Below are 21,686 nucleotides of genomic sequence, written 5' to 3'. Positions count from 1 at the left end.
TTTTGTACACCAGCAAGTAAGGTGCAAATGGGCCTGAATTGTCGCCCATCGGGGAGCTCAGGAGGTGTTGATCCTTGGGGATTCTGACATTTCCCTCCCTCTAGTTCCTTTAATGCCTGGCTTCAGGGCCAATAAAGGTCTGTAGGACTCTCAGCACTTTATAACCCCTTGGGTTAATTCTTCAGCCCAAAGCAGAATGGAAGTATTGCGTGAAGTTGCCAATAGTTCCATGGAACCAGAAAAGGTTAATTGCACCCACTTTCTTGCTACCTCCTTTTCTTGAAACAGTGAATTTTATCTTTTTTTTTTAAATTTTTTTTCAACGTTTTTATTTTTTTTTATTTTTTGGGGGGACAGAGAGAGACAGAGCATGAATGGGGGAGGGGCAGAGAGAGAGGGAGACACAGAATCGGAAACAGGCTCCAGGCTCCGAGACATCAGCCCAGAGCCCGACGTGGGGCTCGAACTCACGGACCGCGTCGCGGGGCTCGAACTCACGGACCGCGAGATCGTGACCTGGCTGAAGTCGGATGCTTAACCGACTGCGCCACCCAGGCGCCCCTCTTTTGTTTTTATAACTGCCTTGGTGATCAAGGCAGACAGGCCTAACTCTTGATAGGTTCTACTATGCATCACACATGTGATTCTGTAAGTCAAAAGCTGAATGTTGTTTGTCTTCCTGATATATAATTCTCCCCAAAGCTAAAGATGAAGACATATAGGTAGGATTACATGCAGGAAAATGCTGAGGATAAACTGCAAAAAATCCCTATTATGTCATTTATCTGGCAATGTATAACTGCTATGGAAATTGACAGTTTATGGAGGCTGGCAGGCCAGCAGAACCCAATGCCTAGTTCTTAAGCAATTAAATAACTTTTTTTTTTTTCTCTTGCTGTCCCCTTATATGTCAAGCAATTTTGGTATGTCTATCCAATTTTGAATTACTTGTTTTCCCAAAGAGGGCGTTTTTATTTTTTTTTTTAACGTTTTTTTTTTTTTTTAATTTATTTTTGAGACAGAGAGAGACAGAGAATGAATGGGGGAGGGTCAGAGAGAGAGGGAGACACAGAATCGGGAGCAGGCTCCAGGCTCTGAGCCCTCAGCCCAGAGCCCGACGCGGGGCTCGAACCCACGGACCGCGACATCGTGACCTGAGCCGAAGTCGGACGCATAACCGACTGAGCCACCCAGGCGCCCCAAGAGGGCGTTTTTAAAAAGGAGGAGTATGAGTTCAAAAAAAAAAATTCAAAAGGGGCGCTTGGGTGGCTCAGTCAGTTGGGCATCCGACTTAGCTCAGGTCATGATCTCGCAGTCCGTGAGTTTGAGCTCTGCGTCAGGCTCTGTGCTGACAGCTCAGAGCCTGGAGCCTGCCTCAGATTCTCTATCTCCCTTTCTCTCTGCCCTTCTCCCTGCTCACGCTTGCTCTCCTTCAAAAATAAATTAACATTAAAAAAAATTTTTTAAGCATATAGGTGTTCAAGAAACGTTCTTGAACCATCTTGAGTTTTAAGGATGCATGTCAATGGCTGAGGTCGAACTGAGGTCTACGCAATTTAACGTTAGGTAACTTAGACAACTGTAATTACACAAGACTTCCTTGGAAAGACTTGTTTTACAAGATGACTCCGCTAAATGACACCAGGTATCCTTTTAAGACCCAGCACCAGCGGCAGGTGTTCGTTGGCCCGGAGGCATCTAAGAGCTGGTCGGGCAAGCTGGCGCCTCTGTGGCCCTTCCTTAGAAGACGTGAAGACCCTGGGTGCTGTCAAAATGGGGGTCCTCCCGCTCTCAGCTCAAAACCAACCTTGTGAGTTGGTCTCAATCCATAAACTTCCCACCCCACCCCACGCAAGCTTTCTCTGAGCGCTTTCACCTCGCCTCATTTGCTCTTCCGGGTCGGGTGGGGTCGGGCCGATGTTCCGGTCTTGCGCAGTAGAGCCCGGGGCGTGAGGCCAGCTGCATCGTTGCCATGGTAGTGGCCTGCCGGGATTTAGCTGGGCAGGCGAGATAAGTAGGGTCAGTGTCTAGTTGACCCGCTGGGTCTGCGCGGAACCTGGCTGGCGTCATTACAAAATGGGCTGAGACGTCGGTGGTTGCCTGGATGAGGTCGACTTCGGGAAGAAGGGCGCGACTGGTCCGGGTGTCTGGTTTGAGGAGCGGGTGGGGCTGAGGTTTTCTTGGGTCCGGTGTCTGACCTGTAGGCGACTGCAGTATTTTGGGAACCCCCATACCTGACGGGCGCATGACAGGAAGTGTGCGGACCCCACTCCTGATGGGTGACATGTAGTGAAGGAATGTTCAATCTTAGTGTTCATGGGAATGACCGAGACAGCAGGAAGATCTCTAAGTTCTGGTGAGGCTGGAGCCCCACAAGGACACCCTACTGTCTGCAGGTGGCAGAGTCCCAAAGACAAACAAGAGTCTGTGGAAAAGATTAATATTTTTTTATGTTTAGGTATTTTAAAATACGGGTTTATTGTGGAAATGCATTGCGCAGCTTGAATAAATAAAAGTACAAATGCTTAACATTTTCTTTCTTTATTTTTATGAAGAAGAATCCAGGTTTGAAAATGGAGATGTATGAAACTCTCGGAAAAGTGGGAGAGGGAAGTTATGGAACAGTCATGAAATGTAAACATAAGGATACTGGGCAGATAGTGGCCATTAAGATATTTTATGAGAAACCAGAAAAATCTGTCAACAAAATTGCAACGAGAGAAATAAAGTTTTTAAAGGTTTGTTTCTTTTACCTTAGTTGCTTTAAGTCAAAGAGGAATTGTTATATAGTAAAAAATTATAAGGAATATTTTATTTAACACATATATTAAGACATATAGTAGGCATAAAGTGTGGTACCCTACCTTATTGTGTGTATTTTGAAATTTTATAGCAATACAAGATATATATGCTTATGTGTAATGTAACAATAGTTATGCCAAATGTTGTGAAATGTTTGTTCAGAAATATGCAGGTATAATAATTAGTAAAAACATCTGGTTTGTGAAAGGCATTTTGCCAGATGCTGAGATTATAATGCAGTACCTCCTTTTCAGAACTTTTTACTATTTAATCAGAAAGATGGGAGGGCACTTGAAAACCATACTGAATAGAAAGTGGCTTATGCTAAATGCCAGTTGATTAACACAAAGGCCAGTTGGGTAGAGAAATTTTCTTGGAGGAAATAGAACATGAATTTGGCCTTAAAGCATGTACAGAATTTAGGCAGGAGAGAGAAACTAATTTTTTTTTTAATTTTTTTTTCAACATTTATTTATTTTGGGGACAGAGAGAGACAGAGCATGAACGGGGGAGGGGCAGAGAGAGAGGGAGACACAGAATCGGAAACAGTCTCCAGGCTCCGAGCCATCGGCCCAGAGCCCGACGCGGGGCTCGAACTCACGGACCGTGAGATCGTGACCTGGCTGAAGTCGGACGCTTAACCGACTGCGCCACCCAGGCGCCCCAGAGAGAAACTAATTTATTCCACATTAGGAAACAACATAAACTCAGAGATGCCCAAGTAGTTCTGAGGAGAGACCAGAGACTTTTGCCTGTAGAGTTTTTTTGTAAAGAAGTAGAAGGAGGTGATATTAGAGAAGTAAACAGGAGTTAGGTTTTAAAGTCTTGTCTTTTTAAAAATTATTTAAATGTTTATTTATTTTGAGAGAGAGCGAGGGAAGGGCAGAGAGAGAGAGAGAGAGAGAATCCCAAGCAGGCTCCACACTCAGCAGAGAGCCTGATGCAGGGCTCCATCTCACAACCATGAGATCATGACCTGGGCCAGTATCAAGAGTTGGACACTCAACCCAATGAGCCATCCAGGTGCCCCAAGTCTTTTCTTAAATGGACAAAACTTGGGGCGCCTGGGTGGCTCAGTCAGTTAAGCGTCCGACTTTGGCTCAGGTCATGATCTCGTGGTCTGTGAGTTCGAGCCCCACGTTGGGCTCTGTGCTGACAGCTCAGAGCCTGGAGTCTGCTTCAGATTCTGTGTCTCCCTCTCTCTGACCCTCCCCCATTCATGCTCTTGTCTCTCTCTGTCTCAAAAAAAAAAAAAAACCAAAACATTAAAAAAAACAACAACAACAAACTGATGTCATTTCACACACACAAAAAAGGGACAAAACTTGATTTTGTAAGAGGTGGAATATTTTGAATTCAAAATAATTAATCTAGCACTATTTTTTAGAATAGATTGGAAGACTGAGTAAAAATAGCGAGAGCTCATAAATTTAATTCAAGAATCCTGGTAAATATCACGAGAGCCCTTGCTGGATTGCAGCAATTTGAATTTAAAGTGAGAAAAGTAAAGTTAAAATAGAATACATTTCAAAAAAAAAAAAAAGACATGAAAGGATGTAGAAGGAAACAAAGGGAGGAGAAAAAAAGAATTGAAGTTCAGTGACTGTTATCATTGATGGAAATATGAAAGACCCAAAAAAGAAATGGTCTGGGAAGTAGTTCACTTTTAGAAATGTTGAATTTGAGGTGACAGGAATATATTTAAGTAAAAATGACTAGTGTGCTTTTAGAGATGGGGGCAGAAGATAGAATTTTGTGTGGGTATGACAGGTCAACCCAGGGGAAAGAACTCAGGAGTGTGAAGAAAGGAGGATTAGCATTTTTGGAGATTAGGTACAAAACTAGTGATTAAAAAAATTTTAAATCTACATATTTTATTTATTGGAATTTGTCTAGATGCTTTAAGGTTTATGGCTTTCACAACATAGTCTAGATGTTTTATATGATGAAGAAAACCTACTCTCGTTCATTTTTATATGATACGAAAGTAATATTTGCCTCTTTTTTATAATTGAAGTATATTGAACATACAATGTTATAGTAGTTTCAGGTGTACAACATAGTGATGTGACAATTCTGTGCACGACTCAGTGTTCACCTTGGCAAGTGTAGTCATCCTCTGTCACCATACAATGTCATTAGAATATTATTGACCATATTTCCTATGCTATAGTTTTCATCTCTATGACTTTTTAGTTTTATCACTGGAAGTTTGTACCTCTTAATCCCTTTATTTATTTTGCCCATTCACTCTCTTCCCTCCCCTCTGGCATCCACCAGTTTGTTCCTCCCTCCCCTCTAGCAACCAATATTTTGTTCTCTGTTTTTAAGAGTCTGTTTGATTTTTTGTTTGTTGATTTGTTTTGTAATTTTTAGATTCCATGTATAAGTGAAATCATATGGTACTTGTCTTTTTTTTTTTTACTTATTTCACTTAGCATAATACCTTCTAGGTCCATTCGTGTTCTCACAAATATTAAGATCTCATTATTTTTGGGTGCCTGTCTGGCTCAGTCAGTAGAGTGTACCACTCTTGATCTCAGACTTGTGAGTTTGAGCCCCACATTGGGTGTTGAGATTACTTAAAAAAATAAAAAAAAGATCTCATTCTTTTTTATAGTTGAGTAATATTCTGTTGTATATATATGTGTGTGTGTGTGTGTGTATGAACACACATACATCACATCTTCTTTATCCATTCATTTATGGATGGACACTTAAGTTGCTTCCATATCTTAGCTATTGTAAATAAGCTGCAATAAACAGGGTGCATGTATCTTTCTGAACTGATGTTTTCATTTTCTTTGGGCAAATACCCAGCATTGGAATTACTGGATTATATGGTATTTCTACATCTAATTTTTTGAGCAACCTGCATACTGTTTTCCACAGTAGCTACTCCAATTAATAGTCCCCACACACAGCACAAGCGTTCCCTTTTCTCCACATTCTTGTCAACACGTATTATTTCTTCTCTTTTTGATACTAGCCATTCTGATTAGTGTGAAGTGGTATCTCATTGTGGTTTTGATTTGCATTTCCCTGATGATTAGTGATGTCGAGCATCTTTTATGTGCCTGTTGGCCATATGTATGTCTTTGTTGGAAAAATGTCTATTCAGGTCCTTTGCCCATTTTTAAATAGTATTATCTTTTTACTGTAGAGGTGTGTAAGTTGTTTATGTATGGTGGATATTAACACCTTACGGATACATCATTTGTAAGTATCTTCTCCCTTTCACTAGGTTGCCTTTTTTTGTTGTTGATAGTTTCTTTTGCTGTGCAAAAGCTTTTTATTTTGGTGTAGTCCCATTTATTTATTTTTGCTTTTGTTTCCCTTGCCTGAAGAGATAGATTCATAAACACATTGCTAAGGAGGAATTTCTAAGAGATTACTGCTTAATGTTTTAGGAATTTTATGGCTTCAGGTGTCACATTTAGGTCTTTAATCCATTTTGAGGTTTTTTTTGTGTATGGTGTTCAAAGCGGTGCAGTTTCATTTTTTTTGGCATATAGCTGTCCACTTTTCTCAGTACTATTTATTAAAAAGATTATGTTTTGGTTTGCCTGGGTAGCTCAGTCAGTTAAGCTTCCAACTTCAGCTCAGGTCATGATCTCATGGCTCGTGAGTTAGAGCCCTGCATCTGGCTGTGTGCTTACAGCTCAGAGCCTGGAGCCTGCTTCAGAATCTGTCTCCCTCTCTCTCTGCCCCTCCACCACTCACACTCTGTCTCTCTCTCCCTCGAAAATAAATAAACATTAAAAAAAATATTATGTTTACCTGATTGTACATTCTTACCTCCTTTGTTGTCAATTAATTGACCATATAGGTCAATTGTTGTGTGTTGACCTGTGTGTCAGTTTTTGTGCCACTCCCATTTATCTTTGTGGTTCATTGATCCTGTGTCCTGTTCTCTTGATTTATGTATAATTATTTTGTACCCATATCATATGGTTTTGATACTCTAGCTTTGTAGTATATCTGGAAATCTGGGACTGTGATACTTCAGACTTTGTTCTACTTTCTCAAGATTTCTTTGCCTGTTTGAGGTCTTTTGTGATTCTATACAAATTTTAGGATTATTTGTTCTAGCCCTTTGAAATTCTTTCTTTTTAAACCTATATTGGATATGATGGATGAATTTGTTTTTTTAATTTTTTATGTTTTTAAAAGTTTATTTATTTATTTTTGAGAGAGAGAGAGAGTGAGTGAGCTCACAAGTGTGCACGAAAGCAAGGGAGGGGCAGAGAGAGAGGGAGTGAATCCTAAAGCAGGTTCCACACTGTCAGCACTGAGCCTGATGCAGGCTCAATCTCATGAACTGTGAAATCATGACCTGAGCTGAAATCAAGAGTAGGATGCTTAACCAACTGAGCCACCCAGACACTCCAATTTGTTTTTTAAGTAGAATAAGTATATTAGGCATCTATATGTGTGGATTGTTGAAGTGCTCTGTCTCTAGACAATGGAAAGCAATTAAAGTCAGTAAAGATGTTATGATTTTGTGAGTTGCCAGTCCTATTCCTGATCACCTAAAACAGTAATAATGTAAGGCAGTTACTGTACATCATAAGTGAAAATCTGATCAGAAGATCTTTTCACAGGCAATATCTTTTGCTCTTTATTCAACTGTTACATTTAAGGTGATTATTTTTTTCTACTTTATCATTTTGTAAAACAACCAATATGTGGCAAGAACACAGAGATGAATTTGAAAATGTACTTTATTGTTATTATACAAACTGTTTTGAGATACCTTAGCTATTTATTTTCATTGGCTTATTTTTTTTTCAAAAAATTTTTTATTCATTGGCTTATTTCTTACAGAAGTTTTTGTTTGATCTAACCCAACAAGAGAGAGTTCTTGGATTATTTCACATTTTTAGTCTAAAAAGATTGCCATAGTGATTTATTTATTTGAATTAAATTTTTATCTTCTAGAATTTTGTTTAATAAATTACAGTTAGAGTAATTAGTGATAATATCTGTAGAAAAGTTATCTGATTATGAAGGAAGACAAAAGTAAACAATTTGAAAAGTGACAGTGGAGCATTTATAGGAGTTTCATGGTTTATCTGAGAAAACACCTGATTCCTTACCCTGGGTGGATCTTCCATGGTGCTTATTAACTCACATTAACTCTTTGTTGCTTTTGGGGCGCCTGGGTGGCTCAGTCGGTTAAGCAGCCGACTTCGGCTCAGGTCACGATCTCGCGGTCCGTGAGTTCGAGCCCCACGTCGGGCTCTGTGCTGACAGCTCAGAGCCTGGAGCCTGTTTCGGATTCTGTGTCTCCCTCTCTCTCTGACCCTCCCCCATTCATGCTCTGTCTCTCTCTGTCTCAAAAATAAATAAACGTTAAAAAAAAAATTAAAAAAAAAACCTCTTTGTTGCTTTTGCCTTTAAAATAAAGACTGGACAGGGAAACAGTAATTTTCCTTAGTTGAAGGGTTAGTAGAGTAGTGTCCAAAACCAGTCAATTATTCTTGATACTGCCAGCATGCTGTCACTGCAGCATTTTGGCATCTTGCCAATCAGGGAAATTGGGAACAAAAATAGGAAGGGAATCTGGCATTATATTCTGGCATGTTTTTCTCTTGGTCATATTTTAAGGACTTAGGTCTATGTGTTAGTGCAGATAAGTCGAAAAATTGATATTGTGCCATTAGAATAAAGGCAAATATTTTTTCATAAAATCATAGTTTTCTAATGAATCTAACATTGAAAATATACCTCTCAATTAAATTTTTTAAGTTTATTTATTTATTTTGAAAGAGAGCAAGCATGAGCAGGGAAGGGCAGAGAGAGAGAGAGAGGGAGAGAGAGAGAATCAGAAGCAGTCTCCATGCACTGTCAGCACAGAGCATGATGTGGGACTAGATCTCATGAAACTGAGATCATGACCTGAGAAATTAGGAGTCTGCTCAGGAGCCCCTGTACCTCTCAGTTTTTAGCCAAATGAATAAACGTTTTTGGTAATTTGAAAATGTTAAATATTTGAGAATATTTGGCAATAATTCAGCGTGTTAAAAACTAAAGTAAGCAGCATAAAATATGGAGCCTGACTTGTTTTCTAGGCTGGTACATGCCATTTTTACTCTTTGGAAGTTATTTTAACAGTGTTACTAGTTTAAAAAGATGTTTTATTGCTTAATAGACTATTACAGACAGTGAACAAAAAGGTATCCACAAACAATGGTATATTTTTATAAAGTTCCTATAGCTATAAATTGTTTTTTCACATATCTGAAAGTGTTCTAGATATTTTGATGCTCTTGTTCTAGTATTATTAATTTATACTGTCCACTTGGAACTTATGTTTTACTTTTGAGACTTTAGGATCACACTAATAAAATAATTTCTTAAAATTCATATCATGTACTGAATGGCACTGAAATCCATGCTCGCTTGAAAATGTAAGAATATTTTATTAAAAAATTTTTTTAATGTTTATTTATTCTTGAGACACACACACACACACACACACACACACACACACACACACACAGAGCAGGGGAGGGACAGAGAGAGAGGGAGACACAGAATCCGAAGCAGGCTCCAGGCTCCGAGCTGTCAGCACAGAGACTGATGCAGGGCTCGAACTCACAAACCGTGAGATCATGACCTGAGCTGAAGTCATATGCTTAACCAACTGAGCCACCCAGGCGCCCAAAGATGTAAAAACATTTTAAATTTCAGATATTAAATTTAACTATGAACCAAGTTAAAGGATAATACCAAGTTGTATTATAGTACACTAACCAAGTTATTTTAGTAAGCAATCAAATGCCAACCTCAAGTAAGGCAGTACATTTCCCCTTGTTTTATATGTATTAATTATGAAATAGTTTAGAATTTTTTTTAAGTTTATTTTTTGAGTAATCTGTACACCTAACGTGGGGCTCAAACTCAAGACTGCGAGATCAAGAGTTGCATGTTTTTCCAACTGAACCAGACAGGTGCCCCAAGTTTAGCATTTTAGAAAATAGGAATGTAAGCAAATAAGTTGAAAATTTTCTATTGAAATGCATGGAGTAAAAGAAGCTAAGAATATTTTTGCTTTTTAAAATTCCATAGATCTTGGGGCACCTGGGTAGCTCAGCTGTTTAAACATCTGACTCTTGATTTCAGCTATGGTCATGATTCATGGTTTGTGGGATCAATCCCTTCTGGCAGCACAGAGCCTGCTTGGGATTCTGTCTCTCCCTCCCTCTCTGCCCATCCCTTACATGTATGCATGTTGTCTCTCAAAATAAATAAACTTTAAAATTATATGTGTTATATGTACAAATTATTGTGCATGTAATAATTTATTAAAAATCTGTTTCTTTTGTCAATAGCAATTTCATCATGAAAACCTGGTCAATCTGATTGAAGTTTTTAGACAGAAAAAGAAAATTCATTTGGTGTTTGAATTTATTGACCACACAGTATTAGATGAGTTACAACATTATTGTCACGGACTGGAGAGTAAACGACTTAGAAAATACCTGTTCCAGATCCTTCGGGCAATTGAATATCTTCACAATAATAATGTAAGTGCTTCAGAGTAAGCCAAACTATAGGCTGTATATGAATCATAAGTGCCCTTTATGAAGATTTAAAATTTATTTTCCTGTACAATATTAATTGAATTGGGGTCACTACCTTAAAATTTAGTTACAGAATTGTAAAACATATTGACTACACAATAATAAAGCTATAACTATAACAATAGGGCAAACCAAGTTGGAATACTAAAGTATTAGTAATTTCATAAGGAAGAATCAACAGTCAATTGGGGTACCTTTTATTGTGGAAAGTACATTAAAATGTCGGGCTGGCTCAAATGAAGGGATGTTTGGAGATAGGAACTGGAAACTAGGACAGTGTAATGGCAAATGAATGTCAATACCTTTACGGAAAGAAAGAAAAAATAAAGTGGCTAAGAGGTATGGAGACTTGTTTAACATGAAAAAATTAAGACAGGAAAGAAGATCAATTGTTCTGCTTAAAAAAAATTTTTTTTAACTTTTGTTTATTCCTGAGAGAGAGACAGAGCATGAGTGGGGGAGGGGCAGAGAGAGAGGGAAACACAGAATCTGAAGCAGGCTCCAGGCTCTGAGCTGTCAGCACAGAGCCTGATGTGGGGCTGGAACTCACAGACCACGGGATCTGACCTGCGCTGAAGTAGGACGTTTACCTGACTGAGCCACCCAGGCACCCCTCACTTGTTCTGATTTTTAATGTTGCCTTTAGCATTGCCGAGTAAGTGTTGAGCTCAGCAGGTTTTGTTGTTGTTGTTGATCTGTTTATTTTGAGACAGACAGAGATAGCACAAGCAGGGGAAGGGCAGAGAGAGAGGGAGAGAGAGAGAGAGAGAGAGAGAGAGAATCCCAACTAGGCTTCACAAATGTCAGCACAGAGCCCAATGTGGGGATCGATCTCACGAACCCTGAGATCACAACCTGAGCCGAAACCAAGAGTCTGACACTCAACTGACTGAGCCACCCAGGAGCCCTGAGCTCAGCAGGTTTTTGTGGAGTTTTTTGTTCCCAACTTGAGCTCTACTTTCTGGAAAGCTAGATATATATATTCAGTAAGAATAGTTTTATTAATAAATAGTTTTATTAGTAAATGATATAGCATCTATATATCCTAGGCTTTCTCGGATATCTTAATTTCTAATTCTCTGTCTTGCTAATAGTGTATTTCACTTTAATGGTTTTGAAAAATGTGGCTGTGGGCGCCTGGGTGGCTCAGTCGGTTAAGCGTCTGTCCGACTTCAGCTCAGGTCACGATCTCGTGGTCCGTGAGTTCGAGCCCCGCGTCGGGCTCTGGGCTGATGATGGCTCAGAGCCTGGAGCCTGCTTCCGATTCTGGGTCTCCCTCTCTCTCTGCCCCTCCCCCGTTCATGCTCTGTCTCTCTCTGTCTCAAAAATAAATGTTAAAAAAAAATTAAAAAAAAAAAAGAAAAATGTGGTTGTGATAGCAACTAGAATTCAGATTGTAATTTCCTTGCCAGCTGGATCCTTGGGGAGGCAGTATAATGTAATAGTTAAGAGCACAGTCTGTGGAATCAGACTATCCTAGGTTTTCACCCACCAGTTCTGCTATGGATAACAACACAACTTGTGCAGTTCACAGCTCACTGCAGTAGTGCACAGTGACAGGTGGTAGCACCATTACTCTCTGGTCCCAGGAAAGTTATCTAACCTCTCTGAGTCTCATCCTCCTCATCTATAAAATGATACTATAGGGGTGCCTGGGTGGCTCAGTCGGTTCAGTGTCCGGCTTCGGCTCAGGTCATGATCTCACAGTTCGTGGGTTCGAGCCCCACATCGGGCTCTGTGCTGACAGCTGGGAGCCTGGATCCTGCTTTGGATTCTGTGTCTCCCTCTCTCTCTGCTTTTCCCCCATTCACACGCTGTCTCTGTGTCTCTCAAAAATGAATAAACGTTTAAAAAAATTTTTTTTAAATAAATAAAAATAAAATGACACTATAGTAGTACATCACAGATTTTTTGTAAAGGTTGACATTAGGTAGTATGTATAATGTATTTAGCACTGTGTCAAGCATATTTTAAGGCTTAATAAGTAGTGCTGGTAAGGAGTCAGGAATAGTTGTGTTATCTGTATGCCTATAGTGCCTTATCTATTTAAAATGTTTCTTGAATTAAGGGAAAGACCACTATGTGCTATACTCTGAGTAGAGGACTTCAAAGAGGAAGTAAAACTAAAGTAAGTCGAACTTGGAATTGTAGCTAGGATTTCACTGGAATAGAAGAAAAAATAAATTCAGATGGGGTGTTACTGTGAGAATAGTGGCAGGCCTGAGCCACTCTCCTGAGCCCCACAGGGGACTCGGAGAGTGGTGATAAGTGGGGTTTGCATAGACTAGGTAAAGGGTGATAAGATTGCACAGGTGCCCTGCGGAGAGGTTTCCAGTGTCCTGAGATTCATCCTCAAAGAGTTTGGACTTTTTCCGGAGGATACTGGGAAACCATGGAAGGTTTTTGAGCCTGGCTGTAACAGGATTAAAATAAAACCTAAGCTTATTTTGGCAAGGATGTCAAAGTGTAGAGGATAAGTATGGGCAGAAGCAGGTCAGGTGAGAGGCTGTTGTGATAATCCAGATATGAAATGGTAAGGGCTTGGAATAGGTAGAGGAGGGATGGCAAAGGGAGAGAATGGAGACTTCAAAAGAGAAATGAGGAGCGCCTGGGTGGCTTGGTTGGTTTAGCATCCTACCCTTGATTTTCAGCTCAGGTCATGATCTCAAAGGTTGTGAAATCAAGGCCTGCGTTGGGCTTTGCGCTGTCAGTACTGACTCCTTTTGGGATTCTCTCTCTCCCTCTCTCTCTGCCCCTCCCCTGTTTCTACTTGCTCTCTCTCAAAAACAAAACAAAACAAAACAAAACAAAACAAAACAAAACAGAAAGAAATGATAAGATGTGGGGACTAAGTAGATATGAGAGGGATGTGAATAAAATGAGAAATCAAAGAATTACAAGGTTTTTAATTTGAGAGCAGAAGAATTTTGGTACCATTGACAGTCACTGGTTTTATTTAGAAGAGGGAATTGCTTTTAGAAATATTGTATATTTTAAAAGACAGTGAGAATTTCTAAGTAAAAATAGTGGTTGACCAATTATTTAACATGGTATTTCTAGGAAGTTGTCAGAACTGGGTATCTTTGGGATTTGGGAATCTTCCTCTTAGAGACTTTGGTTGAAGAGGTAAGGATGGATTATTCTCCAAGGAACAGAAAGAAAAAGTCCTCAGCACCAAGTATGGAAGAATACCCATAGAGTTGTTGGAGCAGCAGAGAAAAAGGCCTGGACAGAAGCACCTAAATTCTTTTATTCTCTTTGTCTTATCTAGGACCTGAAGTAAAATTATGCATGTCTCTCACCTCACAGAATATTGAAAAATTAGTAACCCTTGAGAATTAAGGCAGCCATGAGTGAAGTGGCTCATTAGAATATTATTATGCTTATTATCTGGATTCTGGCCTTGATATAAGTTTATCTTCATGTTGACAAAAAGGAAAGGAAAACTTAAGAAAGGAAAACTTTATTTTCCTAGTATCTCCAAATTTCAGTTGAGTGGTTTTTTATATAACTGAAATGTCTGAGATATTATCTACTGTGATACCCCATGTTACTTTTTTTTTTTAACGTTTATTTATTTTGAGAGAGAGAAAGAGCACGGGCAGGGGCAGGGAGAGACAGAGAGAGAGAATCCCAAGCAGGCTCTGCGCTGTCAGCACAGAAGCCTGACATGGGGCTCAATCTCACAAACTGTGAGGTCATGATCCGAGCCGAAATCAAGAGTGGGATGCTTAACTGACTGAGCCACGCAGGCATCCCCCATGTTACTTTTAATAAGAATTTATGAAGTCAGATATAGTTCAGTACCAGTAAAGGCTTTTTATCTCCAGAAGTACTCGTTTACTTTCTTTTTATAAAATATAGAAAATATGCTTTCTATTGGTTTTTAGGCAGCTTAAATAAAAATTTACTGTTTAGTTGCAGTAACTAGTTAATTATCTTTTTCATTCTGGTTGTTTTTATAATTTAAAATTTTGATCTGCTTAATAGTATAAGCCTCTTATACCTGAAACAAATGTAACACTGTGTGTCAATTTATATTTGAATAAAAAATTTTGAAAATATATTATAAAATACCCAAACAATGTAGCATGAGATTATGTTCTGTTTGTGGTGACATGCACCACTGGTCGCCCACTATCAAACACACAAATGAGAGTTGCCTGTGTCTGGCTTTAATGGAAGCTAGTGTGATGTCATATAATTTCAGCTAATTATTTTAGAGGAAATGGGTCTGACAGATTAAAACTGTAAACATTACATCTCACCATGCTAGTATTTCATTATAATAATTTAAAAAAACCCTCAAAGTTTTAGAATTCATGTGATAATTCAGACTGCTTATTATTTACTTACAGGGAAAATACCATACGGTGCACAAAGTTGTAAACTTCATGCAAATCAAAATAATTCCTCAAAGATAATCCATGTCCTACAAGCTTGTGAAACATTATTAAGTGATATGTGAACAGCTTGTTAATTCTAAATGAATAAAGTTTTGTGAATCCTGAAAAAAAAAAGTTTCTTTGAAACCATTTTGGAAGCAAAGTGTAAATGCAAATATTTGGCCCTTATGGGGAAGACATGGTTATTTTTCCCCTCATCCATTTATTCAATAAATATTTATTGAGCATCTTCCAGTAACAATCATTGATTGTAGTGGGAGTTGAGGGTGGAACCTTGAGTAAAAGACTTAGCTCCTACCCATATGGAGCTTCTTAAATTTTATTCGTTTTTCAGTAACCTTTATGAATTATAAATAATTTTGACTAATAACTAAGCACTGTCAATCTTTCTTAGCCCCACCCCACCTCCTACTCCACAAAGTCCTGCTTTCCTAAATTTAGGCCACTTTTGCATAGTTTTTTTCTTTTTTTTTTTTTTTAATTTTTAAGGATTGTTATATTTTTTGAGAGAGAGAGCGTAAGTTGGGGAGGGGCAGAGAGAGAGAGGGGGACAGAGGATTTGAAGCGGGCTCTGTGCTGACAGGCTGACAGCAGCAACTCTAATGGGGGGCTGGAACTCACAAACTGCGAGATCATGACCTGAGCCAAAGTCAGACACTTAACCCGACTGAGCCACTCAGGCGCCCCTGCATAGTTTTCTTAACTCTGCTTTGGATTTTAAACTCCTAGTCTTCCAAATAAGAAATTGTTATTATTTGAATAATGTTATTTTTAACATTTTAATATGCAATATGTTTTAACAATATTTTGCTACGTGAGCTTCATCAATTTTGTTTTCTGAAGTATTTTAAATTATTGGTACCCTGACATTTTATTTCTAAATACGTCACTATCTATCTGTTTAAAAAAGCAAATTTTCCTGTATAACTTCAGAATCATGATTACATCTACACAATTAAAAATAATTCCTTAACATCATCTAATACCAAATTTATATTAAAATGTAGCTAATTGTTCCTAAATGTCTTTTAATTTTTTTTTTTATTTTTTTCAAGGTTTATTTATTTCTGGGACAGAGAGAGACAGAGCATGAACGGGGGAGGGGCAGAGAGAGAGGGAGACACAGACTCGGAAACAGGCTCCAGGCTCTGAGCCATCAGCCCAGAGCCCGACGCGGGGCTCGAACTCACGGACCGCGAGATCGCGACCTGGCTGAAGTCGGACGCCTAACCGACTGCGTCACCCAGGCGCCCCCCTAAATGTCTTTTAAAGTGATTTATTAAGATCAGGATTCAGTCAAGGATTCCATTTGGTTTTTAGGGCATAAGGGAATCCCCAGTCTTTTGGTCTACCTCAGGCATTCTATTCAGCCTTTTTCCGGAAACTACTAGCTTATTTTTTCATATGCACATTAGCATTTAATTGTATAACATCCAACTGGAAAGTTTATTTAATTGAAGTTCTGGGTGACTTAAAATTGGGTTTTCTGAGGCTGTTAGATGATAGGGAAATTAGAACTCTCTCTTCAGATGAGTGTTAACATTTAAGCACACACGACTGTATAAACAGAAGTATTATAGTCAGATTTTTAGGGGTACCTGGGTGGCTCAGTTGGTTAAGCATCCAACTTCATCTCAGGTCATGATCTCACGGTTCATGGGTTCTAGCCCTGTGTCAGGTTCTGTGCTGACAGTTCAGAACCTGGAGCCTGCTTTGGATTCTGTCTCCCTCTCTCTGCCCTTCCTACGCTCACACTCTGTCTCTCTCTCAAAAATAAATAAAACATTAAATAAATAAATAAATCAGGGGTACCTGAGTGGCTTAGTTGGTTAAGCGTCCAACCTCAGCTCAGGTCATGATCTCGCAGTTCGTGAGTTCAAGCCCCGCATTGGGCTCTGTGCTGACAGCCCAGAGCCTGGAGCCTGCTTCAGATTCTGTGTCTCCCTCTCTCTCTCTCTCTCTTCCCCACTCACTCTCTCTCTCTCTTTCTCTCAAAAATAAAGATTTAAAAAATGTTTTTAATAAAAAAACAATAAATAAGTCAATCAGATTTTTAAAAATCTTTTTTGGAGGAGCGGGTGCCTGGGTAGCTCAGTCAGTCGGTTAAGCATCCAACTTCAGCTCAGTTCATAATCTCACAGTTCATGGGTTCAAGCCCCACATTGGGCTCCCTGCTGTTAGCTCAGAGCCCCTTTAGATCCTCTGTTTTCCCCCCCTTCCCCTTGCCCACTTGTTCTCTCTCCCAAAAATAGACATTGATGGGGCGCCTGGGTGGCTCAGTCGGTGAAGTGTCTGACTTCCGCTCAGGTCACGATCTCACGGTTTGTGGGTTCGAGCCCCGCATCGGGCTCTGTGCTGACAGCTCGGAGCCTGGAGCCTGCTTCGGATTCTGTGTCTCCCTCTCTCTCTGCCCCTCCCCTGCTCATGCTCTGTCTCTCTCTGTCTCAAAAATTAATAAAACATTTAAAAAAATAGACATTGAAAAAAAAAGTTTCATTGGGGCGCCTGGGTGGCTCAGTCTTGTTTTTGGCTCAAGCCAGAATCTCACAGTTCATGAGTTTGAGCCCCATGCTGGGCTCTGCACTGACAGAGCAGAGCCTCCTTGAGATTCTCTCCCTCCCTCTGTCTCTGCCCCTCCCCTGGTCAGTCTCTCTTTCAATCTCAAAATAAATAAACACTTGAAAAAAAATCTTTACGTTTTAAAATTCTTTTTAAATTTCTTTAAATTCCATTTAGTGTACAGGGTAATATTAGTTTCAGGTGATAAATCAGACTTCAGTATGGAATTTTATGTAGTTCTGGTACATTCCACCACAAAGTAAAGGAGAAGCAAACTCCTTGTTTGAATTCTAGGTCTGATAGTTCACACTATGTACAAAAACTAACTCAAAATTTATCAAAGACCTAAGTATAAGAGGTAAAACTATAAAAGTCTTACAAGAAAATGTAGGTGAAAATCTGTGTGACCATTTATTAGTCGATACTTTTTTTTTTTTTTTAAGATTTATTATTAAGTAATCTCTCCACCCAATGTGATGTGTGAACCAAGAGCTGCATGCTCTGCTCTCTGAGCCAGCCAGGCGCCCCTAGGCAATAGTTCTTTACATATGACATCAAAAGCAAAAGCAATCAAAAAAATAATAAATTGGATTTCATCAAAATTAAAACTTTGGCGCATCAAAGGACACTATCAAGAAAATAAAAAGTTCAGGGGCTCGTGGGTGGCTCAGTCAGTTAAGCATCTGACTTGGGTTCAGATTATGATCTCACGGGTCATGAGTTCAAGCTCCACATTCAGCTCTCTGCTGTCAGCACAGAGCCCACTTCAGATCCTGTCCCCTCCTTGCATGTGCGCATGCTCAAAAGTAAATAAACATTAAAAAAGAAAAGAAAAGAAAGTAAAAAGTTCACAGGAAAGGGAGAAAATATTTGCAAATCATATATCTGATAAATATCCAGGATATGCAAAATACAACTCAAGTATAAAAAGATAACCCAATTTAACATTTTTCAAAGGTATATAAATGGCTGATAGCACATGAAATGTGCTCAATATCATTAGTCATTATGAAAATACAAATCGAAATTACAATGAGAAGTCACTTCACACCCACCAGGCTGGCTGTAATTTAAAAAGCAGACAATGACAAATTTTGGCGAGGAAGTAGAGAAATTGGAACCTTTATACGCTGCTGGTGGTGGTATAAAATGGTGCAGATGGTATGGAAAACAGTTTGGCAATTCCTCCAAAGGTTAAATAAAGAACTACCATGTGACCTAACAATTCTCCTCCTAGGTATCTACACAATAGAATGGAAAACATGTGTTCACATAAAAACTTGCACAAGAATATTCATAGCAGCATTATTCATAATACCTAAAAAGTGGAAACAACTCAAATATGTATCAAGCTGATGAATGGATAAACAAATGAGGAATATCCATATGGTGAAATATATTCAGCCATAAAAAGGAATTAAGTACTGATACATGCTACACCATGAAAGCTCCTTGAAACTTCACGTTAAATGAAGAAATTGAGATGTAAAAAACCACACAGCATAAATTCCATTAAAATGAAACATTCAGAACTGGCAAATTCTTATTTGCATATCTTCTTTGAAGAAATGTCTATTCGGGTCCTTTACTAATTTTTATTATTTTTTAAACATTTTTTTAATGTTTATTTTTGAGAGAGAGAGTACGAGCAGGGGAGGGACAGGGTGGGGGGGACAGAGGATCTGATGTGGGCTCATCTGACAGCAGTGAGCCCAATGTGGGGTTTGAGCTCACGAATCATGAGATCACAACTGGAGCCAAAATCAGACACTCAACCGATTGGACCACCCAGGTGCCCGCTTTACTAGCTTATTTGTCTTTTTATTGTTGAGTTGTATTTTATATATTTTGGATACTAGATGCTTATCAGAGATGGAATTTGCAAATATTTTCTCCTATGAGTTGTCTTTTTGCTTTCTTGATAGTGTTCTAATTATGGTGTGCTAATTATTTCTGACCAAGGCCCCAGGAGAAAGGCTTTTTGCACTGGGCAAGCTCTACTTTCAATCAAATAAATGGAAGATTTCTAGTGGGATTTTTCAGTGATTTGTCAGATCAAATAATGACAGCTACCTGGGAAAGGGGCTTTGGAGGGGATAAGACACTGTCCTTCTTTCTCTGGGAGCTGCTAGGCTTCTGGTTTTCCCCATGATTTGGGGGACTGTTGGTTTACCAAACTACCAGGAACTAGGGAGAAAGAAGTAAAATAAGTCAAGTTAAGAATACTATATGGGTAGGAGTGACTGGCTGGCTCCAACAGTAGAGCGTGTGACTCTTGCTCTTGGGGGTAATGAGTTCAAGTCCCATGTTGGGTGTAGAGCTTACATAAAAAAATACCACATGCGTCATAGGTTTTATGTTTTAACTTTTTAAAGAAACTGTCAAAAAAAAAAAAAAAAAAGAAAGAAAGAAAGAAACTGCCATACTGTTTTCCAAAGTGGCTGTATCATTTTACATCCCCACCAACAATATACTTCCTCCCCAATACTTGTTTTTTGTCATTTTGATTGTGGCTATTCTAGTGGGTGTGAAATGGTGCCTTATTTTTTTGAGAAGTAAAATTGTCTTTATTTACAAGTGATATGATCATCTACATAGAAAACCCTATGGAATCTACAATAAAATTAACAGAACTAATTTGTAAATTTATTGCAGTTATGGGATATAAGATTTATATACCAAAATTAGTTGTATTTCTATATGTTGGCAATCAACAATCAGAAATTGAAATAAAGAATACCATTAAATAGGGGCACTTGGCTGGCTCAGTCAGTGTAGTCTGTGACTCTTTTTTTTTTTTTTTTTAATTTTTTTTTTCAACATTTATTTAGTTTTTGGGACAGAGAGAGGCAGAGCATGAACGGGGGAGGGGCAGAGAGAGAGAGGGAGACACAGAATCGGAAACAGGCTCCAGGCTCTGAGCCATCAGCCCAGAGCCGACGCGGGGCTCGAACTCACGGACCGGACCGCGAGATCGTGACCTGGCTGAAGTCGGACACTTAACCGACTGCACCACCCAGGCGCCCCTAGTCTGTGACTCTTAATCTCGGGGTTGTAAATTCAAGTCCCAGGTTGGGTGTAGAGATTACTTAAATACTAACATAAATTTATATTACTAATATAAATATATAAGCTATGACCTAAGGAAATAGGTGGCCAGGCAAAGTGTTCTAGGCAATTGGAACAGCATCAGCAAGTGCATAGAGATGAGACAAACCTTGGAAATTTAGGAAACGAATATTGTATAGGCTAGGGAAGTGAAGGCCAAATTCTAGAAGGCATTATAAGCCATTTTAAGGAGTTTCAAATTTGTTCTATGGGATTGGAAATCCTTGAAGAATGTTAAGCAGAGAAGTGACATGATCACACATGTAATTTTTTTAAAGTTTATTTTTTTTTAGTAATTACTACACCCAGCGTGGGGCTCAAACCCATGACCCTGAGATCAAGAATCACATGCTCTTCCAACTGAGCCAGCTTGGTGCCCACACATGTGATTTTAAAATAGTACTCTGAGGGCAGCTGGATGGCTTAGTTGATTGAGTGTCTGACTCTTGATTTGGGCTCAGGTCATGTTCCCAGGGTCGTGGGTTCAAGCCCCATGCAGCATAGAGCCTGATTGAGATTCTCTCTCCCTCTCTCTCTCTCTCTAAATCTCCCTCTCTCTCTCTCCCTCTCTCCTTCCCTCCTTCCTTACCCCTCTGCTCCTCTCCCCTGCTCATGATCTCTCTCTCTAAAGTAAAATAAAATAAAATAAAATAAAATAAAATAAAATAAAATAAAATAAAATAGTACTGTGAGAGTGGATTGGAGGGGATCAGAATGAATTCAGGGAGACCATTTGGCAATGTAGTAATTTTGGTGAGAGAGTTGAGGGGACTTGAACTAGGGACAAAAATATATATTGGAGCTGAAGGAGAAAAATGTCTTGGTTTCTGGCTTGAGATATGGGGTCAATGTTTGTTCCATCCATGGAACTAAAGGACTGTTGAAAATAGGTTTTGGGGAGAAAATGAAGCATTCAGTTTTGGATTTGCTAAGTTTGAGCTGTGTGTGGGTCAGCCTTGTCAGACTTCTTGTGGACTTCCAATCTTTGTGGAAATCAGGAGACATATCTTGGTTAGAGATAGAATTTGGAAACTATCAGTATATTGTTACTAAAGCTAGAAGTGTAGATGAGATTGAGATGGAGCAGCCAAGAGGTGGGAAGAAAGCCAAGAGAATATGGTGTCTCCGTGATAGGTGACGAAAGTGGTAAAAAAACCAATGAGTAGATGTCATTGCCCAGGGAACAGGATGTGTGAGAAAAGAAAGCCTGGGACCAGAATCC

General features: G+C 39.2%; 1 protein-coding gene across 11 annotated transcripts in view; it reads left to right on the top strand.

Annotated features, from left to right (window-relative positions):
* Nucleotides 1-535: 535 nt before the first annotated feature.
* The window catches only part of CDKL3 (cyclin dependent kinase like 3), a 101,942-nt gene continuing 80,791 nt past the window's right edge, over nucleotides 536-21,686 (top strand). For 5 of the 11 annotated variants that reach the window (XM_023255230.2, XM_019832038.3, XM_045058945.1 and 2 more), the window contains exons 1-3: nucleotides 2,025-2,137; nucleotides 2,556-2,738; nucleotides 10,140-10,334. In XM_023255230.2, coding sequence (XP_023110998.2) covers nucleotides 2,105-2,137; nucleotides 2,556-2,738; nucleotides 10,140-10,334 — 411 coding nt within the window. In that variant the 5' untranslated portion in view covers nucleotides 2,025-2,104. The other 6 variants (XR_006598970.1, XR_002158200.3, XR_002158202.3 and 3 more) reach the window with 6 other exon arrangements.

This window comes from Felis catus, chromosome A1 (assembly GCF_018350175.1).
Source record: "Felis catus isolate Fca126 chromosome A1, F.catus_Fca126_mat1.0, whole genome shotgun sequence".
NCBI classification, from domain to species: Eukaryota; Metazoa; Chordata; class Mammalia; order Carnivora; family Felidae; genus Felis; species Felis catus.
The sequence above is the reverse complement of the archived record's forward strand: the minus strand, read 5'-3'. Positions and strand labels throughout refer to the sequence as shown.